General features: G+C 41.5%; 1 protein-coding gene across 1 annotated transcript in view; it reads right to left on the bottom strand.

The window, feature by feature from the left end:
• The window catches only part of MPC1 (mitochondrial pyruvate carrier 1), a 56309-nt gene extending 41719 nt beyond the window's left edge, over positions 1 to 14590 (bottom strand). The window contains exon 1 of the mRNA XM_078648719.1: positions 14394 to 14590. Coding sequence (XP_078504845.1) covers positions 14394 to 14468 — 75 coding nt within the window. The 5' untranslated portion in view covers positions 14469 to 14590. The remainder of the gene's footprint in view (positions 1 to 14393) is intronic.
• Positions 14591 to 15224: the final 634 nt, after the last annotated feature.

Here is a 15224-nt window from a genome sequence, read left to right as displayed (position 1 = left end):
TGGTCTGCTGGCTTAGTGGTCTAATGCACCCACTGTAGGGGCATGTGTTGGACCTCATGGTCAAAGGTTCAAATCTCAGCAGGTTCACTCAGCCTTTCATCCTCCTGAGGTCAATAAAATGAGTACTATTTGGTAACAATAAACATCTGTTATTCAGAACCAAGATACCCTTCCGGGTGAACGTGAGCTTTAAAAATACACGTTATGTTAATTCCAAAGGTCACAATTTCTTCCCAAATGTAGTATTTTGTCAAAAATTCAATCTAGATTCTGGTCTTGTCACTTGACATTCGATAAACTGCTTAAACTTGTAGTCAAAAATACAAGGTATGGGGTAAAAATCGAATAGATAATGTCCTAAATAAGAATCATGAAAAGATACTAAAATGGGTTGAGAATTAATAGAAATAAACCACTCCCGCAGCCCACTTACCATTTCACGATTAGCCTAATCTTTTGTCATATAATCAAACCACATCTCTGAAGTCTCCAAAATCGACTGCGAACCACTTTTGTTGTTAGACCTCCATTAACCCAAGGTGAAACTGGCACGAACTGTTAACTAAGACCAGAAGGAGGGGACAAACCCAATCATGTTGTAATTTTATAACATGTCTAGCCTTGCTATCCAAGCCTAACAAAGCAATCAAGTTTTATAGTACCACAAAACTTTATGCCGGTAATTTGTAACAGTCAACCAGATACCCTGGCGACCTGGGCAGACAAAATCTAATCCCTTATACACCCTTCAAGATAACGGCTTTCACTATAATCTCAGTGTCCCAGATTACAATCCATAGTGGCTGTCACGTAGTACAGCATTTCGGAGGTAGTCCATTGCAAAGGGAAACAAACATTCATTAGGCGCAACAAACATTGGAAATGCAAATTATTTTGGCGGAGTTATCGTGAAGTGGTTAAAGGGAAGAAAACAAGCGAGGCATGTGCATCAGAAGGCAAGTTTCCTTTACATACAGAGAACAGTTCCAGCACAGGCAATAGACCGTGCAAGCGCTTCTTAGTGCTTGTGTATGTCAGGTGTCATGGTTTCTAGCACTCAGGTTTTAAGTCAGATTTGCAATGTAACATATTGGAATAAGACTCACGCCAGACCTGCTCTTGCTCACGTCTCCCCTACAAGGCAGCTTACTACGTGATGTGGCTTGGGAGAGAAGAAAAGAACACACAGTGTGCACAGTCTCAGTGTGTGACCCTGCTGCTTTTATGCCCCCGCACTACGCCTGGAAGGGGACTGAAAACGGAGCTGCTAAAGGGTCACTCTTCTGGTCAGCGGAAACCTCGTTGTTGCTTGCAGGCAGGCAACGGGCAAGAAGACATACACCGAATCTTTACAATGTTTACCAGAAATACAGACATACCCCGCGCCCCCAATTTTCGTCCCAAGACTGCAGGATCAGAAACAATATACAAATGGCGGGTGCCCCCGTTACAACTGTCGGGTGCCCCCGTTAGAGTTAATCAAGCAGCAGACTGCAAAATACGCGCATTGCTACATCAGTATTCACGGAAAAGCCAGAAAGGCACACTGCTGGAATTTTCGCTTTCCTACAGAGCAAGCATTGCAGCACGCAGAATTTTAAGGTGTAACCCAGTTTTGCAACCACCTGGCTAATGCACCAATGCAAACGATGGAACTTTTTCTTTTTTAAAGGCAAATTTACCCGCATGCCAGCCTTCAGACGTTTGAGTATGCACTCAACGTGCCCGCAATGGATTATCTAACATGTATTCACCCAATTCAAATGCGAGTACTTTCAACAATCACTGAGGACAGTAATAAGCAGCAGACGTGTGCAACACTCATAACTAATCACCACATGAGCTGAAGATTAGCTTCATAAGAGTGTTTGGATCCGATATCACAAAAACTCTGGCACTATGTGTGTGGTAATTGGAACCAAATTAGACATAGAACTAGCATGGCAATGTATCAAGACATGGTTGAATTTCAATTGCTCTGATGAGTTGCAGTAGAGGTATGTATGTGGTATTTATAAACAGGAAACCCAGCCAAAATTAGGTGGAACGCTGTACAGGGTCAAAGGCAAAAACAGTCATGAAATAATTTAAGAGGTGGATAGATCCTGAGAGTAAAGGCGGATTGTTATTGCATCATGATATAGAGAACAGTCCTGATAGATACAGTGAAGTTTTTCAGATCCTGACTGCAAAAATAGAGACTGTATGTGCACTTTGTTTCATGTTTTTACACTTCGTCTCCCGGTCAGGTGGAGTCCTGGCTGCAGGTGTGCAAAGATCTAAATGAGGTGGAGAGCTTGTAAGTTAAATAGGAGAGGGCGGTGGGTGCGATAGCTTTGTAAATTATGCAGCAGGTTTTTAAGATGGGGCAGGCAGGCAAGGGGAATCAGGTGAGTTCCATCAGAATGATGGTGATGTGGTCATATTTCTTCAAGTCACGGAAGAGACATGCTGCAGCACGAAGGATGCCCTTGTGGGGATGAGGGGGCAGAGTAGAGGTAGGAGGACTTGAATAGTAGATCTAAAGTCGCTTTCTAGGAAGAATGTAAGAAATGACTATGAAACAAGTCAGGACATTACTAGTTAATACCATCTGCAATAACTGAACGCATGAAAATGAAAACTAAAAAATAACGTTCCAGACTATGCTGGGGTCACACAAACACCAACTAACTGCTCTCACATTAAATGTGACAGGCAAGGTTGAATACATTTCTAAGTATGACTAATTAATGGACCATCCCGCCCTGTAGGGCAAGGGGGGAAGAGGTAAGGCCAAGTGCCCATATGGGATGTGTGCGCGTTCAGACTCAGCCAACCTTTTGCAAAAAGTCTAAGGAAGAAGCAACTAAGGTGTATCAACGGCCCTCACCTCAATGTACCCAAGCTACCCATCACTAACCCGAGGAGAAGAGCTCCAGCAAGGATGGAGAGGACAGCACTGCATTAAGGATACAACTATGCCATTCAACAGGACACAGACCATTGAGGGCAATGGAATCAATTTTCTACAAGAGGGTAGAAGTGGGAGATAAATTAATGATGAAGTTTGCCACATTGGTGCTTCCCATGCATGGTCTTCAATACCAATGCATACATCATCTCACACACTAGACAGCAAAACGTAACAAGCAATGGCAAAGCCTATCAGGCTGTCCTTGTCTAGGCATATTTGTAGTGCAATTGTTTTATTATTTATTTTTTGCAAGCATAAGCAAGATCAATTAAAATGATAAGAAATGCCACAAGAGAGGACCTCTAAAAGGAACAAACAAAAAAGGCAAACTAAATGAGTAGCCCACCAGCCGTGGCGCGGAAGAGCACTACCTTTAAAGCAGATGTGCATATGTTATCAGTCAAAATGTAAGTCACAGGGCAAGACAGCCAATGGCTGAAGAATGGGGATCCAATGTGCAATGCCCTGGAGGCAGAAACCAAGCAGTTTAGGCCACTAAAACAGACCTATGACTGAAGAGAGGTCTGAGCTAAAGCGTATGTAGTGTTAGATTTTTATTATTAGCAGAGCAGTCAAAATCTGTTAGGGCAGACCTAAAAAGAAAGCTACAGAATGCATAAATAGCTGTGTCTTTAAGAGAAAGTTCAGGTTGAAAACTATGGCAATAAAATAAATACATTTTTAAAAATCTGCAAAGCAACAGGTCAGGCCTGGTCAAGCTGGTGCACTTGTTACATATTTGCAATCATATGTAACAAAAAATAAATAAAACAAACCACCAGTGAAATGTGGCACCGATATGCTATAAATAAAAAATAAAAAACAAGTAACCATTGCACATACTTTTATTACAATATTAAAGCAGATGCTCCTGGACTTAGGACCATTATAGAAAGGTTTCAACGCAAATCACAGGAAAATCTTATTGGTACAAAAAAAAAAAAAAATGTGCAATTGGCTTTACATTAACATAACCTGAAAAAAATGTTTGAACACACAAGGAGAGATACAAAATAAAACAAGCCTTGACAAAGCCAATAGGCCTTACCTCACACCTATCGACTTTGCCAATGATTTTTGGCAATGCTCTATGGCATAGGTCACCGACGCTGTGCAGCATTTTTATACTTAAAAAAAAAACGCTATATATGGCTACCGAGCCGTGTCATTATGTATGTATGCTTATGCATACAATAATGCCTTTTTTACAGCACCGTCCGAGATCAATCAGTACAAAAAAATTATAATTAATGCAAAAAGTACTTAGTTGGAATGTCGAATAGTGGGGCGGGGGGTTAGCAACACTGAACCGAAAGATTGATGGGGTAACAGTAGCACGCCGGAGACAACAAGGCCACGGGGTGGTGGGGGAGATGATGAAGCAGACAACAGGAAAGCAGTGTGGGGAACTAGATGGGACAGCAACACAAATCTGTTGTGGGTGAGAAAAGCAGGTGATGAGGGACCAATGCCTGGGGTGTGGGAGAGGAGTGTGGAGGTACCCCAGAGAGGCAGACAGGACAGCAACGTGTTTCGGCTGGGGACAGGGAAAATGACACACAGACAATCGCGAGCAACATGGAGCAGGTGGGTAGGGGAGAGAATGAGGGAAAGGGAGAACGAACAGTGGAAAATGCATCGCTCTGACCAAGTGCTAAACCAAAAAGAGAAAACGTAGTTCATACATGAAATGTATAGGTCAAGCCATTGAATAAGAAGCGAGCAGGTGAGAGTGAAAACAAATGGTAAACAATGGGAGAAGTAGCCCCCCCCCCGCTCATTTGTAGACCAAGAATCTTCCGCAACCAGGAAGCAGTGCTGTATGTGGCTTTGACCTCAAAAGGATAAAGGGGAAACAAAATAGTTGTAAAGCCTAAGTATTGGCCACTGATGGTTTCCCTATCCTGCCTAAAGACCACATAAAAATGGAGTCATTAATTATCCGTAAGACTACATAGTCCTGTGCCATAGCAGACTCCTCATTAGCCACCTCCTCTAAACTACCCTTAATAGCCATTAAAACTCACCATAAGGGCACCACTTCTTTTCAAACTGCCTAACAGGAAGTAAACCTTCATTCCCTGATCAATTCAATGAGCTCATGACTTACATGCTATACCACTAATGAAAGAATATTCTTCTAGAAGATTCCAACACCTATGAAATAAAAAGAACAGCTCCATGTGCTTTAAACTGCAAGAATTGTGCACACTACACAATCAATCACAAAGTGCATCTCTCTAACCCACAACAGAGGCAACACTCCTGAATGTATTTAACTCACAAGTCAGATGTAGAAAATAACTGAAACATAGCCAGCAGACTAATAAGCTTTAGTATTTTGATATCTGTAAGGAAGGCACATGTGCCCCAATAAAACGTATGTAGAGACCATTAATGGATCTCACTATCCAGCAACTAGGAGTGTAACTTAAAGCCTCAACCACACCACCTATTAACCTCCATTCTACCCAAGTTCTTGTTAATATAACCAGTTCACCAGTTAAAATCGTAAACAAGCAGGCCCCCTAACACGAATATCAATCAAGGAAAACGTAAACTCTCATGGTACACTAGGGAAATAAAAGGAAAAGGACAACCAAAAACTACTGCGATAGCTCAAACCTCCTTAAGGCCTTAAAGAACTAAAGACCAAGAGGAAGATCCACAAGGATATTGTTCTCCTCACCAAAGAATATTCCTTCAAGAAGCGCATTAACAAAGCCATTATTAACCAAAGAGCCCTCACAGCAAGTATTCAAAATGGAATCCATACAACCCCAAAAACAATATCCCTAGCTCAGTCAATCTTCTTTACAACAAACATTACAAATGTCTTCTAATACCCCTGAATCTTTTTCACCTTTGATGGTTCTGCAAAGCAGGATCTCAATCATCATTCTTTAAACTGTGCAACACCCAGTTGTGTACAAATCCTTGCGGTTGTCAAACTCAAAATATGATGCCAGTAAGAAAATGTGACCAAGTCTTCTATCCCTGTTAATCTCAGTATCATTAATTCCTCTCTAGAAGGAATGCTTCCCTCCTCTTGCAAATGTTGTCAAATCTTCTAAAGCAGCACAACCTTGACCCGCCACTAACTTCCATAACCCAAGGCCTATAGCTTAAACTCCCTTCATGAAGATAATGATTTAAAAAGCTTCCTCCTTACAACTTTTACCACGCATGTCAGACAATAACTTACTAAACGGCTTCCAGTCTGGTCTCTGCAAACCCTTTTAATACTGATTGGTGGCATGAAGATTCTGGATGAGGGCAATATATGCCTTCTGGTACTACTGAACCTCTCAGCACCATCTGACGTCATTTACCATAATTGAAACAAGGACTGGGAAATGCAGCTGGTCTAGCCTTTAAAATGTATTTACAGGCATTGCAAAAGCCAAGAGGCAGGGAAAACAAGTGTCCAGCTAACGGCCTTACCAATGTTTGGCTGCAAAGTATTCTTTAAAAATAAAGGAAAAAACATTTCAAAATACTGGAAGAAAAGAAACCATGTATCCTATGGTATTTGAAAACTGCATTGATTTCTGTGTTTCAATCTTTACAAATGACGGTTTATTTTTCTCTCAGGAAACTAAACATAATGTTAAAAGAATAAGGATTTTTCAGAATGTAAAGGGGAAATGCTTGACAAGTCCTAAGTACTTTCCACAGGTTTCAACCATTTGATCGTCAATAGTAGCCCAGGGAATTGATTTACGATTTTCCAGAAGACTTGTTTCGCTAAGTATGTCTTCTGCCTCAGACACCAGCTACGAGAGTAGCAGATGGACGTTCCCCCAGAGTCATAAAAGTTTTGTGTGCCAAATTTGGTGCTTTCATGAGATATTTAAAATGCAGGACATAAAACAAAAACAACCCTAAAGCCTGCTCTTAAGCCATGCCACCTAAAATGTCCCTAGTACTGTGCTTCCCTAATCGAGCTAGGAGGGGTTGGAAGCAACACAGTTTCAGGGGGTATTTGAAGGGAAAGCAGTGAACAAAGGAAAGAAAAAGCTTGAAAGTAATTGCGCTCTTGTAGAGTGCCGAATGGGAAAAAACGGTTGTATCCTTCCTGGAGATTCCATTCTCTGGCACAGGTAAGAGTGAAGAGCTTTTTGTTTCATTTTTTTTAAGCTGCGCTCCTTTTCCCTTCGTCCCACTACTAGTGGGAACGTTGGATGTTTCAAGGAGGAGCGGATTTGGCATTAATGCCATAGGTGCTGTCTTTGGTTCTGGGAACCCAGGTTAGATTAATGGCATCGGCTCAACATCATGATCCTCGGCAAAATCACTTAATTTACCAGTGATTCAAAAAAAATGAATTTGACCTTGATTAAAGTCACTGGTGCTTGTTTAACATGTCCCAATCCCTACAGCTGCGTCCACAAGCCTAATATAACAAATATTGTGAAGTATGCCTTCCATCTGTCCTCCCTTCTTTGGTAGACCAAATTTAAATGCTTCCTTGTGCAGTTATTTCTGAAGGTTTGGAAGGCCATCTTTATAAACCAACTATGCTAACAAATTGACTCTTGGTGCTGCTAGAGAATAAATATGCATATATCCTCTTGAATCACTTATATCATCTGTATGATGTAAATGTCCCCTAGGCCTTCATGGAAAACTGTGGCTAGTTTCCTACTTGCATAGCACCTGGCCATACTCCACATAATCATGGATTTTTCAATTGGGTCGGGAAACATGTTTTGTGGAATTAATTTTTCTGATATCTTGTCTAAGGGCAAGGATGTGGCACAACAGCCAGAGATGATGTTTGTGGTGCTGGGGAACCAGGTTCAATTCTTGGTGCCTGCTCAACATCCTGGGATTCTGGGCAAATCACGTAATCTCCCGGTCCTTACAAAAAATGAAAGTGTGCTTGTGTAATGTAAAAGATGCTCCTGTAAAGCGCTCCAATACCTTTGGGTCATGTTCGTGCTATAAAAACTGCAAACAATATATTACAACATTTTGTGAGCACTCCTGTTTCCTGGTGCTCAAGACTGGAAGCAGAGCACAACCTAAGGATGGCAGAAGCAAGAATCCATCCACACATTGACTGTCTTTGTGGAGAAAAACAGGCACACTCCTCACCTTTAGAAGGGCCTTGAAAACATGGCTCTTCGGGCAACCCTGCTGACCTGGCCTCTTGCAGTAGCATTTACTCGATTAGCGCCATGAAACCTCTGGTTACCGTGCGCTTGATAAATTCCTATTAACATAACATAACACCTGTGTTTTGGGAGTGTTTTTACTAATCTATCCTAAATGTTGTGTTTTATGTGAAAAAAAAAAGCACCAATGTAATTTTTTGGGCTAATTTTTCTGGGGAGTCTTTTCATTTGAACTTTATAATAAGCACAAGCACTAAAAAAAACTAACGTTTACTAAACACTCTTACTTTATTTAATAATATTTTCCCTATACGACCTGCGTTTTGCAGGAGGAAATGGCCATCAATGAGCCAGAATTTTTTTCTTTTGTGTTCCAAAACGTGGAGTGTGTGGCTTTCCCAGAAGAACCTTTATTAATTGAGGGGTTTCTCACACTCACCTTTGCTTTTCTAAATCGGTCTGAATTAGGAGCACTAAATCAGAGGAGAGAGCAATAGGAACAGCCGCAAGTCAAACATGGTGCCTCCACGAGATTTATGCAAGAGATATTTAAGACGCCTAACTGCTGATTCCTCCTACACTCCTGCACAGCCTGAACTGCAAGGACATGTACCAGTTCAGGGTAACTAAATCGCTCCAAAGGATTCGAATATTGCGAGGGACAGAGTGTCAACTCTACCACAAGGGGGTAGACATTAACCAGACAAGTGAAGCCAATACCCGCCATATGTTAACAGCCTGCACAGAAAGTGAGACATTCAACCCTTCCCAATGTGGCCCTTTGCTTTCTTCTCAACTAAGGGATTGTAGCCCTAACAAACCTCAATCAATAGCCATCTGGAGATGGTACACTAAAAATCAGACCAAATTGTCAGTTGCAAGACTTGTCCCGCTTCTAGTTACATGTAAAATAGCTTTGTTAAAATGTACAGGTAGCAGATAAGAAGGCAAGCCACGACCAAAGGGGTGACATTGCGAAAGGGACAAAGGCCAGTCTCACTGCAAACCACTTTTCTTAAACCAGGGTGCTATGCTGTCAGAACGTACCAACAGAGCCATTGGATAATAAAGGAAAGCCAGCATAATTAACTTGCTAAAAAGCTGCTCACACAATGTCACCTTGTACAGGCTTGCTTAAATAGATTTACCCTCCAGGAGCCTTTTATCCAGAGATTTCCCTACCAGCCAAAAGGAAGTTGACTAAAACCAGTGCTACTAAAAATTAAACATGCAAGTAATTAATAGTTGAGAACGGAAAGGTTCCAGAATATGGGTCTGCCATCACAACTTTACAAGGGCGATAGTTGCCAGCCGTTAAAAGAGTGGGCCACAGAGGAATAGGACGGTCACATGTAAGGCATGCTGCAGAACAACAAAAGTTAAAGTGAGAAGCCAACACAATAGAAGGTGGGAATTCAATGTGTGAATAGCAAAATGTATAAGAGTGCTTGCAGTGCAGGGCAATACACCAGACATTCTGTTTAACCTAGACCTACACATGTAGTGGGACTCAAGGTCGCAGAATGCCACCCTGATCCTTAGAGGAGTTACAGGGCAATCCTAATCCAAAAAGTACAAAATGCCCAAAGAATGGAGATCGGGCTGCAAACTTTATGTCCTCGTGCGATAGGGGGCCCTGAGACGAAAGCAAACAGGGATGTGGAATTCCTATTGTCTGACACCCAGGACATTGTTTGGGGTCAAGGACAACACGTTTTCATGTGTTTTTTGTCCTTGGGACAAGTAGGCCCAACCCCCTGCAGCACCAACCCTTTGGCTGCCAGCTTGCAGTACCACATTATGGATCAGGGAGGGGCACTTATGCAGTAAAGGTAATATTGTTGTTCATAAGTTAATGCTGTTCAAACTTATATGTATGGTTCATTAATTGAAAGCCTTTATTATTAGGGTGAGCGTTCCAAATAAATGTTGTATGCTCTGACTGCACTACTGACAGTGGTTCCAGTATAAAAATGGGTACACACGTTTTCAAAGTTTAGCAATATGAGGCTATGTATAATGCCCACAGAATGCTCTGATTTGATGTAAATATTTGTAGAAGCTTGAAAGCAAGATTGATGATTCTTCGCTTTCAAAACAAAATGCTCATAATAAAAGTAAAGCAGGAGAAAAACATTTAGCCTAACTACTGTAAAATGTCAGGTGCCCTTTCTTTGCAGCATCATGAATTAACGTGTTAATGCACGCTAGTATTTCCCAAAAATATTCATAATGGAAAATCAGTGTAACCAGTTTCAATAAGATTATGTTAAACAAAAATAAAAAAGCATTGGCAAAGCCAGTAGTTCTGAAATTGGTGGTCAGCTTTTTAGTTTTGTCAATGTGTGGCTTATTTTAGCATGGTTTTTGTAAAACCGTATTGGTGTGGGAGTTGCCGTTCCCTCAACATTATAACAAACATTGGCAAAATCAAAAAATTTATTTGGTCTCAAAAGCACACAATGTCACAGTAGTTACTGGCACTGAACAAAACTACTTTGTGTACCAATATGCTCCCTGTCAAAGAGAAGAATGCTGTCTCACAGTGAAGTCAGGGGGTGGGGTAGGAGGAGAGGGGGACGAGAGAGAGAGAATGTTAATGACCAAAAAAGGTCACGATCAAAGCCAAACGAAATTAGGAGCCCAATTAATAAAGAAAGTCTCAAAAGTGCACCCATGGTATACATTATGTACAGCCATATGACTTTCGTGAATTCCCAAAAGTAGGACATGAAATAGTACTCCTAGAAAATATTTGTGAACTGCATTTTAGCATGAGCTAATATGCATGTGTAGATGTGCTCATGCAAAAATCTGAGTGTTTGCAAGTTCACTTTCCCTCCAATCGGTTTTCCCCAACTCTGAAAATTACATCTGCCATTGTCAGGAGTACATTTCCAACATTGTTCAGTATGGAAAACAATTAGAGAAGAGTTCTTGAAAACCTTTAAAACATACAAGTTAGTAGGTTTGCACAGATTCAAAAGGGCATTCTAGCCCTGGACCTATTGCTTACCACTACCTTCAGTCCCAGTATGTAGATCTGCGAAAACCTGGCAACATAAGAGGATTGCAAGTATTCAAATAATACTATGATATGAGTCCTGGCATAATCAGAGAGGCTATAGCAGAGCTCTTAATTAGTGAGATTGCTGCAATAATGTGTTGCCGCACTACATGGCACTAAAGGGACAAGTGGATTTTTTTACAGGACAAGATTTATGAAGCAACCTGTCCCATGTACAAGTAGATATTTCATGAAATTCCACACCCCTCCTGAAGACTACCCTTGTATCCTTTAAAGGACGTTTGCTATCCTGACTACTGGGGGCTGGCTGTTACTGTTCTGTGTCTCACGGCTGCAACTAAATAATTACAGGGGGCTGCAGTCCCACTTGTAAACAGCGAGCAAAGGATGGCGATGTACTATAAAAAGTATTGTATTCTCGGTTGCCTCTGGCTTGGTATTCAAGATGTGGTGACTGGGATTACATTGTAACAAATCGCTGAACACTAGGACTACCCGTAAATTAACCCTACCTCCGTGTCAACAAGATTAATAATCTTTAAAAAAAAAAAAAAATCTCCAACCAAAAACTGTTGGGTCTACTTTTGTGATGCATGTTTCATCAATGGTGGGGGTTGCAATAATGAACAAGACTTGGTGTGGAAACGCTGGGTAAAGAACAAAGCAAGGCCATTCTCTGTGACACTTGGGGGATAATGGTATGGGTTATTTATCATCGACACTGCTGTTCTTGCTCCATGCTCCACAATACTGTTTGATTTCTCTTTTTTTTTTATTGCACCTTTACATAGCGCAAACTCAACCAAGGTTTTTGAGAGTTGAACACGGGCACCAGTTACATTACACAAGGACACATTCATTTTTTGTTTTTAGGCACGGGGTGGTAAGGTGATTTGCACAGTATCATAGGATGTTGAGCTGATGCAGAGAATCACACCTGGTTTACCCAGTCCGAAAGTAGGCCACTCAGACCCTAAGCCACATCCTCACCCCGATAAAGAAAAAACTGCTAAAGCAAAATAACGATGAACTTGGTTATAAAATTAACAAGCATCAACAATTTTTCACGGGGTCAGTTAACATTACTATAGCATCTTCGACTGCTGCCATCCATTACACTTAACTTAAATATGATATGTGATATTTGTATTTACTGTAAAATGTGTTTTGTATTGTACACTCATTTCGCTAGTGAAAGACAAGCAAAAAGCATAACCAATGGTACTAAACGGTGAACAGTACATTGGGTAACTAGGAAACGGGCTTACACCCTACCTTTCCCACTTGTTCAAATGGTATGACCGTAGGCAGATATTTAACTTGACAGTCACAAGTTTCCTTATCCCCCTTTGAAAGCACCTTTATGTGTTTCAGTTCAGGATGTGAGGTGTACAAAAACATCATGCAAGGAAATTAAGGCAGTTATGCATTGCCATAGGTCTGTGTGGAGTGCACTTGACAAACAAAAATTTTGTGATATTCCACCCGGCCCTAAGGTTTCCCATATGTTACTACTACTACAGTAAATGTTAAACATCAATGTCAAAGATATTTTTTTCATTTTAAAGTTTGTATTGTATTTTATATGACATTTGTTCTCTGATTTATATACCAACTCGGTATTGCTGTGACAGAACCTTGATTCTGCTTTAACTTGGGGGCATATTATCAAGGGATTTATCTCCGCTTTTTTGGCTTTAAAAGCCAAGAAAGCGGAGATAAAATTATCTCCCTATCAGCAACAGGGTGCTAACACGCAAATTCTCATGTTAGCACCCTTTTTCTCTACGCTTCCCCTTGCATCTCTAATGAGATGCAAAGGGGGTGTTCCAGAGAAAAATAATAGGAAAAAAGTTGTTAAGCGACATTTCTCCTATTATCAAGGATTTCGCTAACCCTGTTAGTGATAAAAAAAAGCAGCGCTAACCGCGGTTAGCACTGCTTTTTTTACACCTGGTATTTTCCTGACTTAGCCATGATATCGTATGGAAGATGGCTATCATGGCTAAGTTTGTGAGCCCCTATCATCACGCTAACGCCAAACTTCAAGAGATTATCGTTGGTTTTCCAGCGATAATCTCTCATTTGGCAGTTAGCGCGAGGATTTTTATCACTTCTGAGATAAACCTTGCTAATAGCAAGTTATCTCTGCGTTCATTTTTGGCGATGCTTAGCATTCAAAAATTTGTTGCTAAGCATAGTTAGCGATAAATATCACTAATCGTTGGTCATATGCCCCTAGGTTTTCTCTGGATTTCATGACGTGCCCACTTTCACTACTTACAGAACGACAGGCCAATGAAAGCGGGCACCACTGCAATAATATATATATGGAAACGGTAGGAGTGAAAAAAGTATCTACAAAAATCATGCACATAAAATGTAACAAAAACTTAAATAACGACTTTAAAACTATGTTGCAGATGATTGTGCTTGATTTCAAAGCAGCAAACACAGGGAGATGACAGACAGAGAGATGAAACTTTTCAGACACTCACCCCCAGTCACAGATATGGATTGAATCAATCAACATTCTTTAGCTCACTTCGCCACCTCAGTTCAGACCCAGCTATATGCAATTCAGTCTTGAGCCTGTGCCTCATGGGAACAGTCCATCCTGACACCGGCTATGATGTGCAATTTAACTCACACCTGCCTCATAGTTTGGCCCTCCCCTGCGGCATAATTCCAGTGGCCCTGGGTATCTGGCAAGCCTCCACAACCTCTGAAACAGACGGTTCATTTCGCAAGGGAGAATTGTCATTAACTCGCTGCTGTTTCGAAACTCACGAACATTTGCGTCAACATATACACTATCAAAAAATAGGAGTCTACGGAGTTCCCATGTCGGAACCACCTCAAAGTGGCTGCATAAAAAAAGCACAAACAAGGTTGCGGTCATTAACGTGCTGGAGTTCGGAGGAGTTCTGACATGAGCGAGGTATGCAGCCATACATTTCTCTTAAAAACGACTCGTTTTCCGATGTATAAGTACATGGCGTTTTATTTTCAGAGGACCATCATCATCGCAACTATGACAGACTGGGAACCACAACCGTAGAAATTGACTGGAATGTTGGGGGGGGGGTTAAAGGTACACACCGAATTAATACCCTGGCTTTCTAAGTACGTTCCCCAGGCACGCACTCACACCCTTTCATCCACAGTTAGATCACGTATATGTAATTTGGGGAGAGGTCTTGCATGGCCGTCCTTTGACCTTCACGCTGTCAGACTGCGGTACTCGGCTGTTGGCGCACAACCAGGAGCGGCCTGGACAACCGGACACATACCTCATAAGATAGTCCCTGAAGTCCTTGCTCTTCAGGTAGTCAATACCCTTGCGGGCCATTAGTCCGGCCATGGTGGCGGCAGCAGTTAGGTGCTCACGGCGGCAACAACCAAAGCTAGCGCTGTCAGCCGGTGTTGGCAGAGGGACTAGCTGAGACTCTGCGCCCGCCCCACCAGTTCAGCAAGACACGCCCACCCCTTGCGTCATTGCTTTATGCACCCTTCGCAAAGAGCCCTTAGAACTACGTCATCATTACGTGCAGCGAGACAAACAACAAAATCGAGGACACAGTATAGAGGTGAAAGCGCCCTTTTGTATATTCGCATGCACTTGACCAGGACGGCACGCTTTCAGTAGCAAGATTTCTTTCCAAATAGCCCCTGAAATCTGTATAGGAAAACATGCTAGCGTTATTTTCGAGAAGCGAGCAATGTTCTTGTAGAAATGCATTGACAAAATGAGATTAATGAAATAAAGTTTTTAACCGAAATTATGTTCAGAAATACTTCCGTTTTGGAAATATTTACATTTTAAAAAATAATACTTCCAAAGAAAACCGAATTTGTAATTTTTTTCTTCACATTACGAAGCCATTTGTAATCATTTCAATATGGCTGCTACTTTTGTGCAAACATAGACAGGTTGTAACTGAAGGACACTGAGTATTCGCTGATTGGCTCTCGAGTATCCGCCTTTCTCTTCTTTCACGCACGCTGTAAAGCAATCAGCTCCAACCACTCCAACCAGCCTCCTCCTCAATGCTTTGATCTGATTGGATCCGAAGGGTTTGGCGTCTGTACGGTTGCAGGTGGTCTGTAAACTTTCGCT

The sequence above is a fragment of the Lissotriton helveticus genome, chromosome 6 (assembly GCF_964261635.1).
Source record: "Lissotriton helveticus chromosome 6, aLisHel1.1, whole genome shotgun sequence".
NCBI classification, from domain to species: Eukaryota; Metazoa; Chordata; class Amphibia; order Caudata; family Salamandridae; genus Lissotriton; species Lissotriton helveticus.
Note: the sequence above shows the minus strand (reverse complement) of the source record. Positions and strands in the feature narration are given on the sequence as shown.